General features: G+C 41.6%; 1 protein-coding gene across 1 annotated transcript in view; it reads right to left on the bottom strand.

The window, feature by feature from the left end:
* The window catches only part of DCAF4 (DDB1 and CUL4 associated factor 4), a 161,218-nt gene that overhangs the window by 118,990 nt on the left and 15,217 nt on the right, over positions 1-27,011 (bottom strand). The window contains exons 4-6 of the mRNA XM_053697774.1: positions 23,992-24,146; positions 20,976-21,058; positions 18,905-19,007 (exon numbers count right to left, since the gene is read on the bottom strand). Of these exons, the coding sequence (XP_053553749.1) occupies positions 18,905-19,007; positions 20,976-21,058; positions 23,992-24,146 (341 nt within the window). The remainder of the gene's footprint in view (positions 1-18,904; positions 19,008-20,975; positions 21,059-23,991; positions 24,147-27,011) is intronic.

Genomic DNA, 27,011 nt, shown 5'->3' with positions numbered 1-27,011 from the left:
CTCTGGTTTGCCCCAACGTCGAAGTATTTGGGCAAAGACCTCCGGATGAAGTTCCCACTCCCCCGGATGAAAAGTCTGACGACTTAAGAAATCCGCCTCCCAGTTCTCCACTCCCGGGATGTGGATTGCTGACAGGTGGCAAGAGTGAGACTCTGCCCAGCGAATTATCTTTGATACTTCCATCATTGCTAGGGAGCTTCTTGTCCCTCCCTGATGGTTGATGTAAGCTACAGTCGTGATGTTGTCCGACTGAAACCTGATGAACCCCCGAGTTGTTAACTGGGGCCAAGCCAGAAGGGCATTGAGAACTGCTCTCAATTCCAGAATGTTTATTGGTAGGAGACTCTCCTCCTGATTCCATTGTCCCTGAGCCTTCAGAGAATTCCAGACAGCGCCCCAACCTAGCAGGCTGGCGTCTGTTGTTACAATTGTCCAGTCCGGCCTGCTGAATGGCATCCCCTGGACAGATGTGGCCGAGAAAGCCACCATAGAAGAGAATTTCTGGTCTCTTGATCCAGATTCAGAGTAGGGGACAAGTCTGAGTAATCCCCATTCCACTGACTTAGCATGCACAATTGCAGCGGTCTGAGATGTAGACGTGCAAAGGGTACTATGTCCATTGCTGCTACCATTAAGCCGATCACCTCCATGCATTGAGCTACTGACGGGTGTTGAATGGAATGAAGGACACGGCATGCATTTTGAAGCTTTGTTAACCTGTCTTCTGTCAGGTAAATCTTCATTTCTACAGAATCTATAAGAGTCTATAAGAGTCCCCAAGAAGGGAACTCTTGTGAGTGGAAAGAGAGAACTCTTCTTTTCGTTCACCTTCCATCCATGCGACCTTAGAAATGCCAGTACTAACTCTGTATGAGACTTGGCAGTTTGAAAGCTTGAAGCTTGTATCAGAATGTCGTCTAGGTACGGAGCTACCGAAATTCCTCGCGGTCTTAGTACCGCCAGAAGAGCACCCAGAACCTTTGTGAAGATTCTTGGAGCCGTAGCCAATCCGAATGGAAGAGCTACAAACTGGTAATGCCTGTCTAGAAAGGCAAACCTTAGATACCGGTAATGATCTTTGTGAATCGGTATGTGAAGGTAAGCATCCTTTAAATCCACTGTGGTCATGTACTGACCCTTTTGGATCATGGGTAAAATTGTCCGAATAGTTTCCATTTTGAACGATGGAACTCTTAGGAATTTGTTTAGGATCTTTAAATCCAAGATTGGCCTGAAAGTTCCCTCTTTTTTGGGAACCACAAACAGATTTGAGTAAAACCCTTGTCCTTGTTCCGACCGCGGAACCGGATGGATCACTCCCATTAATAAAAGATCTTGTACGCAGCGTAGAAACGCCTCTTTCTTTATTTGGTTTGTTGACAACCTTGACAGATGAAATCTCCCTCTTGGGGGAGAGAATTTGAAGTCTAGAAGGTATCCCTGAGATATGATCTCTAACACCCAGGGATCCTGGACATCTCTTGCCCAAGCCTGGGCGAAGAGAGAAAGTCTGCCCCCCACTAGATCCGTTCCCGGATCGGGGGGCCCTCGATTCATGCTGTCTTAGGGGCAGCAGCAGGTTTCCTGGCCTGCTTGCCCTTGTTCCAGGACTGGTTAGGTCTCCAGCCTTGTCTGTAGCGAGCAACAGCTCCTTCCTGTTTTGGTGCAGAGGAAGTTGATGCTGCTCCTGCTTTGAAATTACGAAAGGAACGAAAATTAGACTGTCTAGCCTTAGGTTTGGCTCTGTCTTGAGGCAGGGCATGGCCTTTACCTCCTGTAATGTCAACGATAATTTCTTTCAACCCGGGCCCGAATAAGGTCTGCCCTTTGAAAGGTATATTAAGCAATTTAGATTTAGAAGTAACGTCAGCTGACCAGGATTTTAGCCACAGTGCTCTGCGTGCCTGAATGGCGAATCCGGAATTCTTAGCCGTAAGTTTAGTTAAATGTACTACGGCATCTGAAATAAATGAGTTAGCTAACTTAAGGGCTTTAAGCTTGTGTGTAATCTCATCTAATGGAGCTGATTCAAGTGTCTCTTCCAGAGACTCAAACCAAAATGCTGCTGCAGCCGTGACAGGCGCAATGCATGCAAGAGGTTGCAATATAAAACCTTGTTGAACAAACATTTTCTTAAGGTAACCCTCTAACTTTTTATCCATTGGATCTGAAAAGGCACAGCTATCCTCCACCGGGATAGTGGTACGCTTAGCTAAAGTAGAAACTGCTCCCTCCACCTTAGGGACCGTTTGCCATAAGTCCCGTGTGGTGGCGTCTATTGGAAACATCTTTCTAAATATCGGAGGGGGTGAGAACGGCACACCGGGTCTATCCCACTCCTTAGAAACAATTTCAGTAAGTCTCTTAGGTATAGGAAAAACGTCAGTACTCGCCGGTACCGCAAAATATTTATCCAACCTACACATTTTCTCTGGTATTGCAACTGTGTTACAATCATTCAGAGCCGCTAACACCTCCCCTAGTAATACACGGAGGTTTTCCAGCTTAAATTTAAAATTTGAAATATCTGAATCCAGTTTGTTTGGATCAGAACCGTCACCCGCAGAATGAAGCTCTCCGTCCTCATGTTCTGCAAATTGTGACGCAGTGTCTGACATGGCCCTAATATTATCAGCGCACTCTGTTCTCACCCCAGAGTGATCACGCTTACCTCTTAGTTCTGGTAATTTAGCCAAAACTTCAGTCATAACAGTAGCCATATCCTGTAATGTGATTTGTAATGGCCGCCCAGATGTACTCGGCGCTACAATATCACGCACCTCCCGAGCGGGAGATGCAGGTACTGACACGTGAGGCGAGTTAGTCGGCATAACTCTCCCCTCGTTGTTTGGTGAAATATGTTCAATTTGTACAGATTGACTTTTATTTAAAGTAGCATCAATACAGTTAGTACATAAATTTCTATTGGGCTCCACTTTGGCTTTAGCACATATAGCACAGATATCTTCCTCTGAATCAGACATGTTTAACACACTAGCAAATAAACTAGCAACTTGGAAATACTTTTCAAGTAATTTACTATAATATGAAAACGTACTGTGCCTATAAGAAGCACAGAAAAAGTTATGACAGTTGAAAATTAATAAACTGAAAAGTTATAGCATCAAATCTTTGTAAAAAACACAATTTTAGCAAAGGATTGCTCCCATTAGCAAAGGATAACTAACCCTGATAGCAGAGAAAAAAAAAAAAATACAGAAATAAACGTTTTTTTATCACAGTCAACTACAATCTCACAGCTCTGCTGTGAGTGATTACCTCCCTCAAAACAAGTTTTGAAGACCCCTGAGTTCTGTAGAGATGAACCGGATCATGCAGGGAAGACAATAAACTTCTGACTGAATTTTTTGATGCGTAGCAAAAGCACCAAAAAAGGTCCCTCCCCCTCACACATAACAGTGAGAGAGATCAGTAAACTGTCATAAATTAAATAAAACGACTGCCAAGTGGAAAAAAATAGTGCCCAAAACATTTTTTCACCCAGTACCTCAGAAAATTAAACGATTTTACATGCCAGCAAAAAACGTTTAACATTAATAAATTGAGTGTTATTAAAAAGCCTGTTGCTAGTCCCTGCAAATTAGGCTAAAGTTTTATGCATACAGTATAATTCCAGTGAAGTGCCATTCCCCAGAATACTGAAGTGTAAAATATACATACATGACAGCCTGATACCAGTTGCTGCTACTGCATTTAAGGCTGAGTTTACATTATATCGGTATGGCAGAATTTTCTCATCAATTCCATTGTCAGAAAATAATAAGCTGCTACATACCTCTTTGCAGATTAATCTGCCCGCTGTCCCCTGATCTGAAGTTTACCTCTCCTCAGATGGCCGAGAAACAGCAATATGATCTTAACTACTCCGGCTAAAATCATAGAAAAACTCAGGTAGATTCTTCTTCAAATTCTACCAGAGAAGGAATAACACACTCCGGTGCTATTATAAAATAACAAACTTTTGATTGAAGGTATGAAACTAAGTATAATCACCACAGTCCTCTCACACATCCTATCTATTCGTTGGGTGCAAGAGAATGACTGGTAATGGCAGTTAGGGGAGGAGCTATATAGCAGCTCTGCTGGGTGAATCCTCTTGCACTTCCTGTTGGGGAGGAGTTAATATCCCATAAGTAATGGATGATCCGTGGACTGGATACACTTAACAAGAGAAATGTTATTTATAAGACACATGAAGTAGCACTGTCTGGCTGTGAAAAGCAAATAAAATGCACTGAGATAAGAGGAGACCTGCAGGGGCATAGAGACAGGCAGAGATTTAGAAGTTTGGAGGTTATAAAGTATATTAATATATCAGTGTTGGTTGTGCAAAGCTGGGGAATGGGCAGTATTTATTATATCTTTTTAAACAATAAAAAAAAATCAAGTACACCGGTCGAAAAGTACCCTCTTTCTTTGGTACTATGAATAGATTTGAATAAAACTTTTAGTTTAATTATGAAAGCAATGGTAAACTTAACAATTATTAAATGTAATTGCACTAATAATTTTTTAATATTCAAGCAACTGTTTATAATTGTATTTCATACCATATTTCATTTGATTCTGCCAACCAGCAGTGTATTAAATGAATGGCGTGGTTTTGAGAAATCTCAGATTGACAGCACATAAGCGCTACGTCACTAAAAGTGAGCCAAATTACAGTGACTCTGAACTGCTTTCCCGATTTACTGTCAAAAGTGTTTACACTGAGCATGTGGGATAGACTCAGCTAGGTTCAGACTGAGACGGGTGGATGGGCTATAGTTTCCTATAGAACGTACGGCACAGCTTCTGATAGCCTGTACCATAGAATGGAAAAAAATAATCTCAGTGGGGGGCAAACGGCAGTATAATGAAGGTGAGTGATTGTAAGTATAAATATCAATGTTACCATCATGCGGACTTGGAGGCTTAGTTAGATTTCTTGGTCTGTTTTTAGACCAAGAAGGGATGAGTTCCAGGAAGATTTGGAGTAACCAGAACTCTGGGCAGAGGAGGAAGCTTTCTGAATCTTATATTGCCTACCGCATCACAAATATAGCGATCTGCTGATTTTAGGAGATTAATGCAATCTTGAAGCACATCCAGAATTGTTTCCCCAGAAACAAGATCTGAAAGGCTGTGTTCTCTTATCAAACAGAAGTGGCAGCAGCTACACAGACAACACTGAGAGCAGGTCTAAACATAAAACCTACAAGCTCAAAATATTGCCTATGAAAACCCCCAAGTTTCCTATCTAAAGGATACTTAAAAGAGGAGCTATCCTCCAAAGGAATAGTAATACACCTGGCAAGAGTCTAAATAGCTGCATCCATCTTAGGTATAGCTTCCAAAAAAAACTGTATTGAAAGAAGAGGGGACTTGAAGACATTAAAAAAAGGAATACCTGGTTCATGCCACACATTGGAAAAGAGTTCAGAAACTGAAACAGGCATGTGGAAGTTAAGAAGGTTGCTTGGGATCTTCCTTTTAAGCAAACGGAAAGAAATATCTTTAGTATCGGATATAGAATAAAGCAAATAAGCCGTAAGAAACACACAAACACAAAGAGAACAAATAAAAGTAATGACACAATGTAAAACTGCCTGATAAATGTCTTTCTTTCTGGACATGGGAGAGTCCACAATGTCATTCCAATTGCTAGCGGGATATTCAACTCCTGGCCAGCAGGAGGAGGCAAAGAGCACCCCAGCAAAGCTGTTAAGTGTATCTTCCCTTACTCATAACCCCCAGTCATTCAGCTGAAGGAAAATGAAAAAAGAAGAAACACAAGGGTGAAAAAGCTGCCTAAGGTTTACTCAAAAAAACTTCCGATATACAATTAAAAAGAGGGTGGGGTCGTGGACTCTCCATGTCCGGAAATAAATTTATCAGGTAAGCAAAAATTTTGTTTTCTTTCCTATGACATGAAGAGTCCACGACATCATTCCAATTACTAGTGGGAACCAATACCCAATCTAAAGGACACAGAATGAACAGGGAAGGAGAAAAAGGCAGGAGGACCTAAACAGAAGGCACCACCGCTTGAAGAACCTTTTTCCCAAAAGAAGCCTCAGTTGAAGCAAAAGTATCAAATTTGTAGAATTTTGAAAAAGTATGCAAAGAGGACCATGTTGCCACCTTGCAAAAGTGTTCCACAGAATCTTCATTTTTTAAAAGCCCAAGAAAAGGAAACAGCCTTAGTGGAATGAGACGTAATTCTCTCAGAAGGCTGCTGTCCAGCAGTCTCATAAGCCAAACGAATCATACTTCTTAACCAGAGGGAAAGAGTAGAAGTGGCCTTCTGACCTTTACGCTTTCCAGAGAGAATAACAAACAGAGCAGAAGATTGCCTAAAAAAATTGGTAGCTTGAAGGTAACACTTTAGGGCACGCACATCATCCAAGTTATGCAAAAGACGTTCCTTATGAGACGAAGGATTAGGAAAAAAAACAGAATTTATGCTTACCTGATAAATTACTTTCTCCAACGGTGTGTCCGGTCCACGGCGTCATCCTTACTTGTGGGAATATCTCTTCCCCAACAGGAAATGGCAAAGAGTCCCAGCAAAAGATGTCCATATAGTCCCTCCTAGGCTCCGCCCACCCCAGTCATTCGACCGACGGACAGGAGGAAAAAACAGGAGAAACTATAGGGTGCCGTGGTGACTGTAGTTAGAGAAAATAATTCATCAAACCTGATTAAAAAACCAGGGCGGGCCGTGGACCGGACACACCGTTGGAGAAAGTAATTTATCAGGTAAGCATAAATTCTGTTTTCTCCAACATTGGTGTGTCCGGTCCACGGCGTCATCCTTACTTGTGGGAACCAATACCAAAGCTTTAGGACACGGATGAAGGGAGGGAGCCAATCAGGTTACCTAAACAGAAGGCACCACGGCTTGCAAAACCTTTCTCCCAAAAATAGCCTCCGAAGAAGCAAAAGTATCAAATTTGTAAAATTTGGCAAAAGTGTGCAGTGAAGACCAAGTCGCTGCCTTACATATCTGATCAACAGAAGCCTCGTTTTTGAAGGCCCATGTGGAAGCCACAGCCCTAGTAGAGTGAGCTGTGATTCTTTCAGGAGGCTGCCGTCCGGCAGTCTCGTAAGCCAATCGGATGATGCTTTTAAGCCAAAAGGAAAGAGAGGTAGCAGTCGCTTTTTGACCTCTCCTTTTACCAGAATAGACGACAAACAGAGAAGATGTTTGTCTGAACTCTTTTGTAGCTTCTAAATAGAATTTTAGAGCACGGACTACGTCTAAATTGTGTAACAAACGTTCCTTCTTTGAAACTGGATTCGGACACAAAGAAGGTACAACTATCTCCTGGTTAATATTTTTGTTGGAAACAACCTTTGGAAGAAAACCAGGCTTAGTACGCAAAACAACCTTATCTGAATGAAACACCAGATAGGGCGGAGAACACTGCAGAGCAGATAACTCAGAAACTCTTCTAGCAGAAGAAATAGCAACCAAAAACAAAACTTTGCAAGATAACTTAATATCTATGGAATGTAAAGGTTCAAACGGAACCCCTTGGAGAACTGAAAGGACTAGATTTAAACTCCAGGGAGGAGTCAAAGGTCTGTAAACAGGCTTAATCCTAACCAGAGCCTGAACAAATGCTTGAACATCTGGCACAGCTGCCAGTCGTTTGTGTAACAAGACAGATAAAGCAGAAATCTGTCCCTTTAGAGAACTCGCTGATAATCCCTTATCCAAACCCTCTTGTAGGAAGGAAAGGATCCTAGGAATCTTAATCTTACTCCATGAGAATCCCTTGGATTCACACCAACAGATATATCTTTTCCATATTTTATGGTAAATCTTTCTAGTTACAGGCTTTCTGGCCTGTACCAGAGTATCTATCACAGAATCCGAAAACCCACGCTTAGATAAAATCAAGCGTTCAATTTCCAAGCCGTCAGCTGGAGAGAGGCTAGATTTGGATGTTCGAATGGGCCCTGTACCAGAAGATCCTGTCTCAAAGGTAGCTTCCATGGTGGAACCGATGACATATTCACCAGGTCTGCATACCAAGTCCTGCGTGGCCACGCAGGAGCTATCAAGATCACCGAGGCCCTCTCCTGCTTGATCCTGGCTACCAGCCTGGGAATGAGAGGAAACGGTGGAAACACATAGGCTAGGTTGAAGGTCCAAGGCGCTCCTAGTGCATCCACTAGAGCCGCCTTGGGATCCCTGGATCTGGACCCGTAGCAAGGAACCTTGAAGTTCTGACGAGACGCCATCAGATCCATATCTGGAATGCCCCATAATTGAGTTAATTGGGCAAAGATCTCTGGGTGAAGTTCCCACTCCCCCGGATGGAATGTCTGACGACTCAGATAATCCGCCTCCCAGTTTTCCACTCCTGGGATGTGGATCGCAGATAGGTGGCAGGAGTGATCCTCCGCCCATTCTATTATTTTGGTCACTTCTCTCATCGCCAGGGAACTCCTTGTTCCCCCCTGATGATTGATATAAGCAACAGTCGTCATGTTGTCTGATTGGAATCTTATAAATCTGGCCTTTGCTAGTTGAGGCCAAGCCCTGAGAGCATTGAATATCGCTCTCAGTTCCAGAATGTTTATCGGGAGAAGAGACTCTTCCCGAGACCATAGTCCCTGAGCTTTCAGGGATTCCCAGACCGCGCCCCAGCCTACTAGACTGTCGTCGGCCGTGACGATGACCCACTCTGGTCTGCGGAAGCTCATTCCCTGGGACAGGTGGTCCAGGGTTAGCCACCAACGGAGTGAGTCTCTGGTCTTCTGATCTACTTGAATCACTGGAGACAAGTCTGTATAGTCCCCATTCCACTGTTTCAGCATGCACAGTTGTAATGGTCTTAGATGAATTCGCGCAAAAGGAACTATGTCCATTGCTGCAACCATCAATCCTACCACTTCCATGCACTGAGCTACGGAAGGACGTGGAATAGAATGAAGAACTTGACAAGCGTTTAGAAGCTTTGACTTTCTGACTTCTGTCAGGAAAATCCTCATTTCTAAAGAATCTATTATTGTTCCCAAGAAAGGAACTCTTGTCGACGGAGACAGGGAACTTTTTTCTATGTTCACCTTCCATCCGTGAGATCTGAGAAAGGCCAGAACGATGTCTGTGTGAGCCTTTGCCTTTGAGAGAGACGACGCTTGTATCAGAATGTCGTCCAAGTAAGGTACTACTGCAATGCCCCTTGGTCTTAGGACCGCTAGAAGGGACCCGAGTACCTTTGTGAAAATCCTTGGAGCAGTGGCTAACCCGAATGGGAGCGCCACAAACTGGTAATGTTTGTCCAGAAAGGCAAACCTTAGGAACTGATGATGTTCTTTGTGGATAGGAATATGTAGGTACGCATCCTTTAGATCCACGGTAGTCATAAATTGACCTTCCTGGATTGTAGGTAGAATCGTTCGAATGGTTTCCATTTTGAACGATGGAACCCTGAGAAATTTGTTTAGGATCTTTAAATCCAGAATTGGTCTGAAAGTTCCCTCTTTTTTGGGAACCACAAACAGATTTGAGTAAAATCCCATTCCCTGTTCCGCCGTTGGAACTGGATGTATCACTCCCATTTTTAACAGGTCTTCTACACAATGTAAGAATGCCTGTCTCTTTATTTGGTATGAGGATAAGTGAGACATGTGGAACCTTCCCCTTGGGGGTAGTTCCTTGAATTCCAGAAGATAACCCTGAGAGACTATTTCTAGTGCCCAGGGATCCTGAACATCTCTTGCCCAAGCCTGAGCAAAGAGAGAGAGTCTGCCCCCTACTAGATCCGGTCCCGGATCGGGGGCTACTCCTTCATGCTGTCTTGTTAGCAGCAGCAGGCTTCTTGGCCTGCTTACCCTTGTTCCAGCCTTGCATGGGTTTCCAGGCTGGTTTGGTTTGTGAAGCATTACCCTCTTGTTTAGAGGATGCAGAGTTGGAAGCCGGTCCGTTCCTGAAATTGCGAAAGGAACGAAAATTAGACTTATTCTTGGCTTTGAAAGGCCTATCTTGCGGGAGGGCGTGGCCCTTTCCCCCAGTGATGTCTGAGATAATCTCTTTCAATTCTGGCCCAAAGAGAGTTTTACCCTTGAAGGGGATATTAAGCAATTTTGTCTTGGAAGATACATCCGCTGACCAAGACTTTAGCCAAAGCGCTCTGCGGCCACAATTGCAAACCCTGAATTTTTCGCCGCTAATCTAGCTAATTGCAAAGCGGCATCTAAAATAAAAGAATTAGCCAACTTGAGTGCGTGAACCCTGTCTATAACCTCCTCATACGGAGTCTCTCTACTGAGCGACTTTTCTAGTTCCTCGAACCAGAACCACGCTGCTGTAGTGACAGGAACAATGCACGAAATGGGTTGCAGGAGGTAACCTTGCTGTACAAAAATCTTTTTAAGCAAACCCTCCAATTTTTTATCCATAGGATCTTTGAAAGCACAATTATCCTCGATAGGGATAGTAGTGCGCTTGTTTAGAGTAGAAACTGCCCCCTCGACCTTAGGGACTGTCTGGGGTCGACCATAGGAAATAATTTCTTAAATATAGGAGGGGGGACAAAAGGTATGCCGGGCTTCTCCCACTCCTTATTCACTATGTCCGCCACCTGCTTGGGTATAGGAAAAGCGTCGGGGTGCACCGGAACCTCTAGGAACTTGTCCATCTTGCATAATTTTTCTGGAATGACCAGGTTGTCACAATCATCCAGAGTAGATAACACCTCCTTAAGCAGTGCGCGGAGATGCTCTAATTTAAATTTAAATGTCACAACATCAGGTTCAGCCTGTTGAGAAATTTTTCCTGAATCTGAAATTTCCCCATCTGACAAAACCTCCCTCATGGCCCCTTCAGATTGGTGTGAGGGTATGACAGAGCAATTATCATCAGCGCCCTCCTGCTCTTCAGTGTTTAAAACAGAGCAATCGCGCTTTCTCTGATATGCAGGCATTTTGGATAAAATATTTGCTATGGAGTTATCCATTACTGCCGTCAATTGTTGCATAGTAATAAGCATTGGCGCGCTAGAAGTACTAGGGGCCTCCTGCGTGGGCAAAACTGGCATAGACACAGAAGGAGATGATGTAGAACTATGTCTACTCCCTTCATCTGAATCATCTTGGGCAACTTTACTATCTGTGGCAGTACTGTCCTTACTTTGTTTGGACGCTATGGCACAATTATCACACAATTTTGAAGGGGGAGACACATTGATCTTCAAACATATAGAACATAGCTTATCTGAAGGTGCAGACATGTTAAACAGGCTTAAACTTGTCAAGAAAGTACAAAAAAACGTTTTAAAACAAAACAGTTACTGTCTCTTTAAATTTTAAACAGTGCACACTTTATTACTGAATATGTGAAAAAGTATGAAGGAATTGTTCAAAATTTACCAAATTTTCACCACAGTGTCTTAAAGCATTAAAAGTATTGCACACCAATTTTCAGAGCATTAACCCTTAAAATAAAGAAAGCGGAGCCTGTTACAGTTTTAACCCCTCTACAGTCCCAGTTACAGCCTTTGCTGCGACTTTACCAAAAGAAGCCTTCTAGGAACTTTTCCAACCACTTTCAGATCCACACACATGCATCTGCATGTCTTGCTCTCAAAAGTAACTGCGCAGTAATGGCGCGAAAATGAGGCTCAGCCTACAACTGGGAAGGCCCTTCCTGACTGGAAAGGTGTCTAACTCAGTGCCTGACGTTAAAAAACGTTCCCCAAATGTAGTCCAAATTGGACACAGAATAGATGCTTGTAAATGGAAGAATAACTTCAAAATGTCTATATAATGTTGCACATTCTTTTTGTATTTTTCTGACTTATAAATGTTTGTATCTTGAAATTACATCAATAAAGCTTTTGAAAAAGAAAAAAAAAAAAAAAAAAAAAAAAAAAAAAAAAAACGTTCCCCAAGCTTATAAGTGTGAATTTCAGACATAAACATGTATAAAATGCTCAAATAAATCAATCGATTTTGCCCATAAAAGTGTCTACCAGTTTTATAGCCCATATTAAGCCCTTTATTCTGTTTGAGACTAAGAAAATGGCTTACCGGTCCCCATGAGGGGAAAATGACAGCCTTCCAGCATTACACAGTCTTGTTAGAAATATGGCTAGTCATACCTTAAGCAGAAAAGTCTGCTAACTGTTTCCCCCAACTGAAGTTACTTCATCTCAACAGTCCTATGTGGAAACAGCAAACGATTTTAGTTACTGCTGCTAAAATCATCTTCCTCTCACAAACAGAAATCTTCCTCTTTTTCTGTTTCAGAGTAAATAGTACATACCAGCACTATTTTAAAATAACAAACTCTTGATAGTAGAATAAAAAAACTACAACTAAACACCACATACTCTTAACCATCTCCGTGGAGATGTTGCCTGTGCAACGGTAAAGAGAATGACTGGGGTGGGCGGAGCCTAGGAGGGACTATATGGACAGCTTTTGTTGGGACTCTTTGCCATTTCCTGTTGGGGAAGAGATATTCCCACAAGTAAGGATGACGCCGTGGACCGGACACACCAATGTTGGAGAAATAACTACAATTTCCTGACTAATGGTTCAATCCGACACCACCTTAGGTAAAAAAAAACAATTTAGTACGAGGGACCGCCTTATATGCATGAAAATAAGGCACGGGAAATCCCACTGCAGAGCTGAAAGCTCAGAACTCTGCGAGCGGAAGAAAAAGCAAGGAGAAACAAAACCCTCCCAGATAAAAACTTTATATCAACCACATGCATCGGCTCAAACGGAGCCTTCTGCAAAAAAACTCTAAAACTATGTTGAGGCTCCAAGGAGGAGCAACAGGTTTAAACACAGACCTGATTCTGACCAGGGCAAAAAAGAATGGACAGTGCAGAAATCTGACCCTTCAGAGTACTGACTGACAAACCCTTCTCCAGGCTATCCTGAAGAAAAGATAACATTTGGGGAATCCTCACCCGACTCTAGGAGAAACCTTTAGATTCTCGCTAAATAAGGTATTTATGCCATACCTTAGGCTCGTAATCCTGTTACTCTCAGGATTTACCATGAGACATAGAATAAATGACCGCCTCAGAAAAACCACGTCTAGACAGGATTTGATGTTCAAACTCCAAGAATCCAGCTTCAGAGATTCTAGATATGGATGGAGGAATAGACCCTGAATTAGACGGTCCTTCCTCAGAGGTAACCTCCAAGGAGGAAGAGATGACATCTCCCCCAGATCTGCGGACCAGTTCCTGTGAGGCCAGGGAGGAGCTAAGGGATCACAGATGCTCTCTCCTGTTTGATACGAGCAAAAACTCATGGCAGGAGAGAAAACAAAGGAAAACAGGAATGCTAGACCAGAATTCCAAGGAACCACCAGAGAATCTATCAGAGCGGCCTGAGGATCTCTTGACCTAGATCCGTACTTTGGAAGCTTGGCATTCTGACGAGACGCCATCAGATCCAACTCCTGAACCCCCCACCTGAGGGTTATCCTGGAGAACACTTCCGGATGGAGAGCCCACTCCCAAGGAAGAAAAGTCAGCCTGCTCAGAAAAACCACCTCCCAATTGTCCACTCCTGGAATGTGGATGGCAGATAGAATACAATCGTAAGTATTCTTCACACTGCAGGATGCGAGTCACCTCCTTCAAGGCCAAGTAACTCCCGAGTTCCTCCCTGGTGGTTGATGTAAACCACTGAGGTGATGTAGTCCGACTGGAATCTGATAACCGGACTAAAGATAATTGAGGCCAAGCTGCAAGGTATTGAAGATTGCTCTCAACTCTAAGATGTTTATGGGAAGAGAAGACTCCTCCCAAGTCCACAAGCCCTGAGCTTTAGAGAGCCCCAAACTACTAACCAGCCTAACAGGCTGGCGACCGTAGACACAATCACTCAGGAGGTCTCCAGAAGCAAGAGCCCTGAGATAGATGATCCTGAGAAATCTACCACTAGAGACTCTGGTTAGGGGATCCAGATCTATCTTCTGCGATAAATCTGAATGGTCTCCATTCCATTGACTGAGCATGCAGTTGAAAAGGTCTCAGATAGAACCGAGCAAAAGGAATGATGTCCATGGAAGCAAACATCGGACCAATCACCTCCATGCATTAAGTCACTGATGGACGAATAGAAGACTGAAGAGAAAGGTACGAAACAAGAATTTTGGATCCTAATTAACACACCCTTGTAGCTGGAACAAGGGAACTCTATTCCAGATCCACGTTCAATCTCGTGGGACGTAGAAAAGATAACATCATCTCTGAATTAGATCTTGCTAGTTGAAAAGATGACGACCTGAACCAAGACATCGTCTAGGTAAAGCGCCACTGCAATTCCCAGGGATCTGTACCACTGCCAAAAGGGCTTCCAGAATAATTGTGAATATTCTGGGAGCAGTGGCAAGACCAAACTGCTTGAAAATTTCACTTCCGAATGCTTGCTGTCACCAGAAGCACATGACAGATGAGGAAGCAGGAGATGTACCTTGGTTCAAACCCACAACCTTCTGCTTCAGGAGTGTTTTAGTTATTACGAGGCCACATCTCCCTTTCCAGAAAGGCAAACCTCATAAACAGGTGATGATCCCAGAGATGGGAACATGTAGATACGCGACCTTTAGGTCTATGGTCGTCATGAACTGAACTTCCTGAACCAATGAAAGGATGGAACGAATAGCCATCTTGAAGGACGTAACCCTGAGGAATTTGTTGAGACACTTCAGGTCCAGGATGGGGCGGAAAGTTCCCTCCTTTTTTTGAGATTTGAAAAGATCCTTGTCCCTGTTCCTCTAAAGAAACTGGAATACTCCCAAAGAGGATAGGTCCTTTACGATAAAACGTAAAGGGAAAAAGCAAGAGCCTTGTGTGAGGCCTGAACTCACGACCTTCAGACTATGAGACTGACGTGCTACTTACTGCGCTTACAAGGCCAGATTAAGAAGGCCACCCTCTTTACTTGGTTTGTGGATAGTCTTGACAGGTATGGAAGTCAAAACTTGAATTTCTATACATAAAACATAGAAATACATATATTAGTGTCTTAGAAACACTAGGAAATGAGAATGAGACATGAAATAATCCATGTCACAGACTCTAACAAATATCACCTCCATATAAAAGTATTTTTAAGGCATTCTTATAATAATAAAAAAACATAGAAATATATTGGTGTCTTAAAACACTAAGAAATAGAGTATGAAACAAACCATGAAAAAAGATTTTTAAGCCCCTGTACATAAAATAAGAGCGCATACATTTTACGGACATTAGTACAGATATATGGGGTTTCTGTATAACAGGAATAACATAAAAAGCATTATTATGTTATATAAATAATGTTTCATTACAATAAAAAAGATCAATAAAAATATGACCTTCCACTGGAAGTTCAAATAAGATCTTACATCCTAGGGAAGTTTAACAGATCTGGTACCATCCAGAAAGAAAATTATGAAAACCTCAGAGAAGGTTTAAAAGTCTGAACTACAAAATACTCATCTAGAGTGATTTTAAAAAGGCAATGATAAATACAGTGCATTACCACTAGATGGTAGTACAGTGTAGAAAGGTTGATGTAAAGAAAGTTAACCCTTTCCATCTCCACACATAATAAACAAACACTTGTTCTCTAAATAACTGTTTTAGAGAAAAAGATGCCCTGAGAAAATAAACGTAAAGGGAAGAAACAGGCTGTATGAACTTTACAAAGTACACATTCTACTGTGGCTACGCAGACCCTAGAGAAAAATATTACAAGACCCAGTAAAATATATATTTTGAATTTTCAAATAATATAAACACATATATAGGGTTTAGAAGAACCCAGTAGCTGAGTCAAAATAGGAGGTGCAGAGTAGCAGCGCCCTGTTCATGATGGAAAAGCAATCATAAGTGCACCACAAGAGAAATGGTGTCTACTCTAATCAAACTGTACAGGATAGCCCTATCGTTACTGCCACCATTACGGACGAAGGCTTGGCTTAACGCTCTGCACTGAGAGCCCCATCCCCCACAACAGAGGAAAAAAAGCCCCCAACTCCTAAAACGGACAGAACAGAACGCACTTTAATAAAAAGTGTGACGCGCTGTAAGCTGAGAATGCAGCCCTCTCTAAAAGTCGTTTAACACCGCCATCTGCACCCGTAAGTTAGCTTAGAATTGTGAAGCGGCCATTTGCACAGTAGCCCCTCTCCCACAAGCGCTATAATAATGAAGCGCCCTAGATGTGAGTTGCGTATGGGGCCATCATGCAAGTACCGTTGTTCAAATAATTGTAGTGACAATACTAACAATTTAGGGCAAGATTATAAGTGTCACACTATTTAGCTCTACAGCCTACATGGGTATTGAACCCAGGATTACTAGCTTGTATTGCGGTAAGTTATCTCTGAGACACAGGTAAGCCTGAGATAGTACACCTACACAAGGGCAGGCCCTAGAGATATGAGTATACCCAGATATGAGTACAATTAAGTCCCAGCAGGCCCGGATGCAAAGAAGGAGCAGACGAAAGGCGTCCATATTAAATGTGCAACAATTGTCGTCCTTAAACACCTTCCAGTACAATAGGGCATCAGCCAAGATTCTCCCTTTCCAAATACATTTTGTGAAAGGAGAAAATTACCACATAGTCTGCACATAGGAGCCCATAGGGAATATGAAAATCTCGACATGTGAGATATAAGCGTGCGGAGGTCTCAGATTATTTTCTAAAGAGACACACAACCGTTGCCCCAGATGTATGGCCCTAAGCATAATATAGGAGACTGTCACTCCTATAATATAAAAGGGAACCGTTATTCTATATAAAGGAATTAACTTCTGATGTCCCAAATGATTATTAAGAGCCCTTCCACCGTAAAGTAAAAACTCCACTGCCCATAATATCCCTGACATGTGTCTATTGAAAGGGATAGGTACTAATCCCCTCCATTAAAGTGAAAGTCAACCATACGTTTTAAAAAAAATTGTGGCCATGGACTGCCGTAGCAGCTAAGAACGGCGAACGGTTGAAACTTATAAAGGCACTTTCTGCATAAAGTATCTTATACTTCATGAATAAAACTGCCCTTTATTTGTTTGAACAGTCAACCCTAGCGTTTCAAAAATGCTATGGTTGACTTTCACTTTAAGTGCTGTCCTCCCACCTGGAAGGTAAAAAAGGCACTTACCTGGTCTGTTGTAGGGCAGGAGCACTTCTAGGTGTGATAGATTACCATATCTATCAGTGACCTGTAGAGAAAGAAAATACAGAGTAACCAACCCTGGATTAAATATCTTCAGACACCAACTTCCCACATCCTCCACTGACAGAGGCAAAGAGAATGACTGGGGGTTATGGGTAAGGGAAGTTACACTTAAGAGCTTTGCTGGGGTGCCCTTTGCCTCATCCTGCTGGCCAGGAGTTGAGTATCCCACTAGTAACTGGAATGACGTCGTGGACTCTCCATGTCATAGGAAAGAAAAACGTAACAATAATAAAGTAGTGTCAAACACAAAGGGTTAGATAAATGTAGACCTCAAATGTTAAGCAAAGTTCTGCTGATCAGAGTACCTCCCCACCTCCACGGGTCCTGAGAGTTTTTCCCCACACGCTTAGAGATTACAGCAGCACAGAGACAAGAAAGGATTATCAAAGAAAAGGCAAGCTAAAAAGTTAATATGGTAAACCCTTACTGCACCAGCTGTAGGGCTGAATGCTAAAGCCAAGAAACAAAAAGAACTTAGCGCAGGTGAGAGACAAATGGTGTATAGTTCAGAAGTAACTTCTGAGCACACTAAAGCTAACCGTGCATAATTTAAAAAGAGCCCAAAAATGCTAAAAACTGCTAATATAAAGTGTATGGTGTACAAATATACATCCTCAGACTAGGTGAAGCATGTGTACATGTTCATACTAAATGTGCAAAGTACTTACCTGTCAGCACCTTTTTCACTGTGCTTACCTCAGCTGCAGCAACTTGCTCCCAAGTAGACAAGCCCATCCTAGGCAGTGCAAGCACAATGCCAAGGATCTTTGAGAGGTAACAGCATCTACAACCCGGGGGATTGGTAGACAAGTCCACATTTCACCTGGGGAGGGCTGTGGATCCACAAGGAGCAGCACTCTGTCAACCAGGGGAATGGTGGACCAGTCTCCATTTCAACAGTGAGACTTCTTGCTAATAAAAGATATTTCACTGTCTGCCTTATAACTCCTTGCCTACCCCTGTGACAGACAGGGTACAGCTAGGAGGAAAGAGCCCTCAGATCGGTTAGAGAACCTCTTTCAATAACAAGTAGATCTGCACTTTAAATTTTAGCTCACTCTATCATGGAGGCAAAAGAAAATGACTGAGGATCATGGGATGCAAGAGGGATTTGAAGCTCTGGTGTGCTGTGGTATATTTTGCCTCCTCCTAGTGGTCAGCAGGGGTATTCCCACACATGATGACTTGTGGACTCTCATCATCTGAAATGTAAGTGATGAATCAAACATTGATAAGATAGAGAGGATGGCATTGCACAGATTTAATATTGATTCCGCTCTTGAAAATGAAAATGGGTATTGGTAAATCATCATTTATGTTTCTTCTTTTTATTTTTCTTGGAATATTAACATTTAGTTGCATCTTTGAGGGTTAATTTTAATCATAGAATTTTACCGTTCCAATCAGAATGCCAACTGGTCTTGGACATTCTTTAGCTAGCTGGTACTGTATCAAAAAGTAAATTGTAAACCAGGTGTGTATGCTTAGAGGTTTATTGTAAAATCTGGTATTGATAATTAAAATTGTTTATATTTATGTATATTTAGATGTTGCTCAAAAAGATGTCCTTAATTTCAGTGCTCAAAAAAATGCAAAGATAAAGATTTATCAAAATATAATACTTCACAAAACATGATGAGGTTCCCTTAATAAGAATAAAACATCTTTAGGGAGCAAACTTACCAGAATTAATTCAAACCTGTGCGTTTCAGTTGAAACTTCATCTTGAAACTCAGTAACAACGTTTCTTCTTTGCATATTACAAGCTTTTATCTCGTGGATACGCCTGTAAAAATAAAAATGGTGTATATTTTTTTTAAAAAAAGAAAAATATTATAAATATAGCAACATAATAATAACAAAAGAATTGCTTATATAGTATGCACATCTTGTGTACAAGATAAGGTCAACTGATGTTTCGACTCATTGTATTAAAGGCAATTTTTACCCTGGAAATAGTGTATCAGGGGAGTGCACCAATATTCTTTACATGGAGGAGAGATACTTACTTTACAATATAATGCTCAGTAAAATAAGCTTATGATTTCCCCATGCTGGTGAGTTTTTGAGAGTCGGGCCCTTTAGACACACACCAAACCAAATTAAATAATTAAGGTATCTACAACCTTAAAGGGACATAAAACCCACATTTTTTGTTTCATGATTTAGAAAGAGCATGCCATTTTAAACAACTTTCCAATTTACTTATTTTATCTAATTTTCTTCATTCTCTTGATATCCTTTGTTGAAAGCATATCTAGATATGCTCAATAGCTGCTGATTGGTGGCTGGACATAGACGCCTTGTGTGATTGGCTCACCCATGTGCAATGCTATTCATTCAACAAAAGGATATCTAAAGAATGAAGCAAATTCTATAATAGAAGTAAATTGGAATGTTGTTTAAAACTGTATTTTCTACGTGAATCACAAAATAATTTTTTGGGGTTTCATGTCCCTTTAAGTAAAAAGAAAAACTTCCATCTCAAAATCAAGAGGATGAAGGTGGAAGATAAAAAAAAACAATATTTTTTTAAATAAAAAAAGGGCACAGTCTAGTTGCATATTCTGCAGGGAGCTTAAATGGGTGACATAGTTTTGGCCATGCTAACAAAATTTGATTCTTGTGACAACAGAATGCAGATGAGGTGGAATAAAAAAAAATCTAATTTCACAAAGAGGCCATGATACAATTATATAACAGACTCATATAAATAATAGTTCTTGCACCCAGACCTGTCTGGGGTTAACTGCCTGTGACTCTGGGGACAGCACAGCTTCCTGTGAGTGCCCGTGAGCACCCAGGGCTGAGCATGTTACAGGGTCATGGGATGTGTACCCGGTCCGGTATGAGAGTGTAGTCCCCTTCCGTGTTTTGTATATGTCTAGGGTGATTACATAAGCCTCTGCACCCTTCCCTTATTCCCAGTTTGTTTGGATTTGAGAGCTTGCATTGTTTGGCTGTTTTAGGGTCCCAGGTATTGGAAAGGACCTTGATGTGGTACCTTGGCTTGTCCCATTTGGCCAAATGCGGTAACTAACCTTTCCATTTTTGCTTTTAAATCTTAGCTGAGAGCTTGCGAATATATATATATATATATATATATATATATATATACACATACACACACACATATATATATATATATATATATATACATACACACATTTCTGCTTTTATCCTCACAGAACATACATACGTGTAAATTAAGTGGCGCAGGATGAGCTTTTTCTGGAGGGATAGGCAATTATTTTTACAGTGGGCCAGTGGGTAGGGGTAGATGGCTGTCATTTTGGGGCAGAGGTGATAGGGATATGTGACCTGGTGGGTATGTGCTTTGGAGCATCCAAATCTATGGTCTGATTCTCCAAAGCCCTCTACTAAAACGAGATTTTCTAAAAAGATCCGTCTGTGCCGTGCAACTTGCTAAGCGGCATACCCTATATGTCTGTATGTGATGGAGCCCAACATAAATTACAGTGTAGTACTCAATAAAATCATCCGTTAACAGGGTCCTTTTGATAAGAGAAATTTAGTGAGGATGCAAAGAAGAAATCTAAATGTTAGCACTACAGGTATTTGAGCAAACACATCAGCACTGAAATGTAGTGAAAGGCAGATTTCAACATGGCTGCACCCATGACTAGAGGGAGGCAGAGAATAACCTCAACACTATACTTATACAATGTATTTAGTGTTTCATTTCTCTTTAATCTCTTTTCAAAGTGCACTAAAGCAAAGTCAGCATTCTCACCGGCAGTATGTTGTAAAAGGCACCAATCCAAGCTGTCTTTTCAATAGAAGTGAAGAGGTGCTCAATCCTTTTCTGGTGGATTTCTGAAATGAAAAAACGTGTTGTAGTATAGTGTTTCTCAACCTTTTTGTAGCTAGCACCCCTGCAAGCACACATTATGTTCTAAGCACACAACAGCAAACACATTTAAAAACTTAAACAAAAATATGCAGCGATCATGCATTTACTGGACACATTTGTTTCATATGTGATGAGGAAAAAAAACAAACGATGAGTCCCAAAGTGTAAGTCCACTTGTTTATTGGATCCTGGCCTTAAAGTACATTAAGCTTCTCCCTTTGACGCATTTCGCGCATGGCTACATGCGCTTCATCTGAGACATTTGTTTCATATACAGAAAGACAGCTATGCATATATATAGCAAAAACACAGGGAAATAAAATCTTACTTCATAGGATGAGGAAAGTAATGTTTATTGTAACACTTTTTAATGTGACTGTTTCATACACAGTTTATCCAGCTCATTTCACTGTGGCACCCTTGGTTATAACATTCTTTACCTGACATATATTTTACTTGTTATATCTCACTGTGGGAATTTATCTAGCTCTTGTCTCTGCGATGCACTTAACCTTTAACCTTTACTGTGGCAAACTTTCTATCAGCATCTCTCTCTAGTTCACATATGTCCTTAAAGGGACACTCAAGTCAAAATTAAACTTCATGATTCAGATACAGCATGCAATTTTAAACAACTTTCCAATTTACTTCCATTAACAAAATGTGCACAGTCTTTTTATATTTACACTTTTTGAGTCACCAACTCCTACTGAGCATGCGCAAGAATTCACAGCATATACGTATATGCATTTGTGATTGGCTGATGACTGTCACATGATACAGGGGGAGTGGAAATATACATAACTTTGCAATTTATTTAACAAAAATCTACTACTCATTTGAAGTTCAGACTAAGTGCTATTGCATTGTCTTCTTATCGTGCATGTGCTGATTATGCAAATCTACAGTGTTGACTGGTCCTTTAACAGCCAGACTGCACAGTTTAGTCAGTCACAGTGAATGGGTAGCTGTCTAACTCAGTGTTTTAGACATAAAAATACACATGCCTGTGTTTAATGGACAATAAATTTAGAATTTGGTGCTTACCTTAATGAAGTAATTGGCATAACATGCTAATATTTCTCAAATATAAAAGCACAGTGGGTCATGTGCTCAGTAAAAGCTCTTAATAAAAAATAAATAGTTTTTAAAAGAAACATGAATGTTAATAAATGTGAATTGCAAAAATAATACCCCTGATTTAACTGATCTGCATTTTACTTTTAAATGACTGTTATAGGGAAATATTACAGCATGTAATTTTAAAGTGATAGTAAACACCTTAACCCCTTAACGACCGAGGAGGTGCCAGGCACGTCCTATATGGGTCGTCAGTTAGTGACCAAGGACGTGCCTGGCACATCCTCTGGGGTTTCAAGCGGTGGAAGCGATTGAGGCGAGCCACTTTCAAGGTATTGCAGTGATGTCTCGATATTGAGGCATCACTGCAATACTTTTTTTACCCATCGATGCAGAGAGGGCAACTCTGCATCGGCCAGCGATGGTGCCGATCGTTGGTGGGTGGGAGCCATTGTTGGGAAGCGGGTGGTGGCCCATCGCTGGGGGAAATACGTCAGAGGGGGGCGGGATCATGCGCAGGGGCACCGGGAGCACGCACGGACGCGGGGATGGAAGCGCACACAGGGGTGGGAGCGGGTGGGACCGATACACTATGGAACAAAAAAAGTGTAATTGATGGAGGGGGGATAAATATTATCCAAGGGATCTGGAAGTGGGTAGGTTATGGAGGGGGGGCAGCTACACTACAGAAAAATTTGGATTAAAAAAAAAAAATAAAAAAAATTATATGGCAGACAGCTGCCAGTACCAAAGATGGGTGCAAATAGGTAGCGGGGGGATCCATCACTGAATATATATTTAAAAAAAGAAAAAGCCTTTTATTTTAGCACTGGCAGACATTCTGGTGGGATTTGTCAGGTGGGAGGCTGATCTGTACACTAAAGCTAAAATTAACCCTACAAGCTCCCTAATTAACCCCTTCACTGCTGGGCATAATACAAGTGAGGTGTGCAGCGGCATTTAGAGGCCTTCTAATTACCAAAAAGCAATGCAAAAGGCATATATGTCTGCTGTTTCTGAACAAAGGGATCCCAGATAAGCATTTACAACCATTTGTGCAATAATTTCACAAGCTGTTTGTAAATAATTTCAGTGAGAAACCTAAAGTTTGTGAAAAAATGAACGATTTTTTTTATTTGATCGCATTTGGCAGTGAAATGGTGGCATGAAATATACCAAAATGGACCTAGATCAATACTTTGGGTTGTCTACTAAAAAGAAAATATATACATGTGAAGGGTTATTCAGGGATTCCTAACAGATATCAGTGTTCCAATGTAACTATTGCTTATATTGAAAAAAAAATTTGGAAATAGCAAAGTGCTACTTGTACTTATTGCCATATAGCTTGCAAAAAAAAAGCAAAGAACATGTAAACATTGGGTATTTCTAAACTCAGGACAAAATTATACTATATATTATAGTAAATTACAAGATATGATGAAAATACATCTTTAGAAAGTCCATTTAATGGTGAGAAAAATGGCATATAATATGTGTGGGTACAGTAAATGAGTAAGAGGAAAATTACAACTAAACACAAACACCGCAGAAATGTAAAAATAGCCCCTGGTCCCGAACGGTCAACAAATGGAAAAGTGCTCTGGTCACTAAGGGGTTAAAGGGACATGAAACCCAAATATTTTCTTTCATGATTTAGAAAGAGCATGCGATTTTAAATAACTTTCCAATGTACTTCTAGTATCTAATTTACTTCATTCTTTTGATATCTTTTCTTAAAAAGCATTTCTAAATATGCTCAGTAGCTGCTGATTGGCGGCTGCACATAGATACCTCGTATGTATCCTATACTCACTCTCCCATGTTTCTCCTCTTCGATGAGCTTCTGCCTCTCACTCTCCATCTTCCTTTGTTGTATGATCTCCTTAGTTAGAGGGTTGCAGTTGTTGTGTCCAGGAAGCAGGCGAAAGTAGCGATTTTTTTCTGGATCATAGTAAAACCCTGGCAATTCTTTGAAAGGGAAAGGAGGGGTATAAGTTAAAGACCCAGGTGAAAATTAAAAAAAAAAATAAGATTTGTTTTGCGTTGGATGAGAAAACAAAAATACCTTGGGATATATTTACCAAGTCAGGAAGAAAAAGCAATAAACAAAAAGATATCTGCTAAAACATTCAACACTATAATTACTTCTTTTTTTCTTTATAAACTGAGTTGATGAACTTATATTACAACACTGCCGAATAAGAACAAAAAAGAAAATGTATGCTTACCTGATAAATTTGTTTTTTTAGACACGATGAGTCCCCGGATCATCTTCATTACTTATGGAATATTCACCTACTGGTCAACAGGAGAAGGCAAAGAGCACCACAGCAGAGCTGTATATATAGCTCCTCCCTTCCCTCCCACTCCAGTCATTCGACCGAAGTTAGGAAGAGAAAGGAAAAGCCAAGGTGCAGGTGTCTGAAGTTTACAATAATTAACAACCTGTCTAAAAGAACAGGGCGGTCCGTGGACTCATCGTGTCTAAAAAGAAACAAATTTATCAGGTAAGCATAAATTTTCTTTTCTTTTTAAAAGACACAATGAGTCCACGGATCATCTTCATTACTTATGGGATACAATACCCAAGCTAGAGTACACAGATGATAAGGGAGGGATAAGACAGGGAACCTAAACGGAAGCCACCACTGCTTGAAGAACCTTTCTCCCAAAAGCGGCCTCAGCCAAGGCAAAAGTATCAAATTTATAGAATTTTGAAAAATTGTGAAGAGAGGACCAATTTGCAGCCTTGCAAATCTGTTCCACAGAAGCTTCATTTTTTAATGCCAATGAGGAAGCAACAGCCCTAGTGGAATGAGCCGTAACCCTCTTAGGAGGCTGCTGTCCGGCAGTCTCATACGCAAAACGGATGATACTCCTCAGCCAAAAAGAAAGAGAGGTAGCCGTAGCTTTCTGACCCCTACGTTTTCCAGAGAAAATTACAAATAAAGAAGAGGACTGACTAAAGTCCTTAGTCGCTTGTAAGTAAAATTTTAAAGCACGGACCACGTCCAAATTGTGCAGAAGACGTTCTTTCTGAGAAGGAGGATTAGGACACAAGGAAGGAACAACAATCTCCTGATTCATGTTCCTATCTGAAACAACCTTAGTAAGAAAACCTAGTTTATTACGTAAAACTACCTTATCTGAATGGAAAATAAGGTAAGGCGAAGTGTATTGCAACGCCGAGAGCTCAGACACTCTACGAGCTGAAGAAATAGCAACAAGAAATAAAAAACTTTCCAAGATAACAACTTAATATCTAAGGAATGCATAGGCTCAAACGGAGCCCCTTGAAGAACTTTGAGAACTAAATTCAAACTCTATGGAGGAGTAACTGGTTTGAACACAGGCCTGATCCTAACCAGCCTGACAAAAAGAGATTGTACATCTGGGACATCTGCCAGCTGTTTGTGTAACAAAATATATAAGGCAGAGATTTGACCCTTTAGGGAACTTGTCGATAAACCCTTCTACAAACCTTCTTGGAGAAAAAAGACAAAATTATGGGAATCCTAACTCTACTCCATGAGTAGCCCTTGGATTCACACCAATAGAGATATTTACGCCATATCTTATGGTAAATCTTTCTAGTTACAGGCTAACGAGCCTGAATCATGGTCTCTATGACCGAATCAGAAAAACCCTGCTTGGATAAGATTAAGCGTTCAATCTCCAAGCAGTCAGCTTCAGAGAAACTAGATTTGGGTGAAGGAAGGGCCCTTGAATTAGAAGGTCCTTCCTCAACAGAAGTCTCCAAGGTGGCAGAGATGACATGTCCACCAGATCTGCATACCAAATCCTGCGAGGCCAAGCAGGTGCAATGAGGATCACCAATGCCCTCTCCTGCTTGATTGGAGCAATGACCCGAGGAAGAAGCGCAAACGGAGGAAATAAGTATGCAAGGCTGAAGGACCAAGGAACCGCCAGAGCAGCTATCATTTCTGCCTGGGGATCCCTGGACCTCGACCCCTATCTCGGGAGCTTGGCATTCTGACGAGATGCCATGAGATCCAACTCCGGCCGACCCTATTTGAGAATCAGGTTGGAGAACACTTCCGGATGGAGTTCCCACTCTCCCGGATGAAAAGTCTGTCTGCTCAGAAAGTCCGCCTCCCGTTTGTCCACCCCTGGGATGTGGTTCGCTGACAGATAGCAAGAATGGGCCTCCACCCACCGGATTATCTTGGCTACCTCGGTCATCGCTAAGGAACTCCTCGTTCCTCCCTGAAGATTGATGTAAGGCACTGACGTTATGTTGTCCGACTGGAATCTGATAAACTGAGCCGCAGCTAACTGAGGCCAGGCCAGAAGAGCATTGAAGATCGCTCTTAGTTCCAGGATGTTTATAGGAAGAACAGACTCCGCCTGAGTCCATACTCCCTGAGCCTTTAGGGAACCCCAGACAGCTCCCCACCCTAGAAGGCTGGCGTCTGTTGTCACAATCACACAGGATGGTCTGCGAAAGCAGGTTCCCTGGGATAGATGATGTAGAGACAACAAACATTGAAGTGAGTCCCTAGTCTCCTGTTCCAGGGTTATTCGAGGAGACAAGTCTGCATAATCTCCATTCCACTGCCTGAACATGTTTAACTGCAGAGGCCTGAGGTGGAACCGAGCAAACGGGATGATGTCCATTGCCGCCACCATCAGTCCGATTACTTCCATGCACTGAGCCACTGACGGCCGAGGAGTGGACTGAAGGGCTCGACAGGTATCTAGAATCTTTGATTTCCTGACTTCTGTCAGAAAAATTCTCATAGATATATAATCGATTAGAGTTCCCAAGAAAGTCACCCTTGTCTTCGGGATTAAGGAACTCTTTTCCAGATT

Source organism: Bombina bombina, chromosome 1, assembly GCF_027579735.1.
Source record: "Bombina bombina isolate aBomBom1 chromosome 1, aBomBom1.pri, whole genome shotgun sequence".
NCBI lineage: Eukaryota > Metazoa > Chordata > Amphibia > Anura > Bombinatoridae > Bombina > Bombina bombina.
This window is presented reverse-complemented; position numbering and strand designations above follow the sequence as displayed.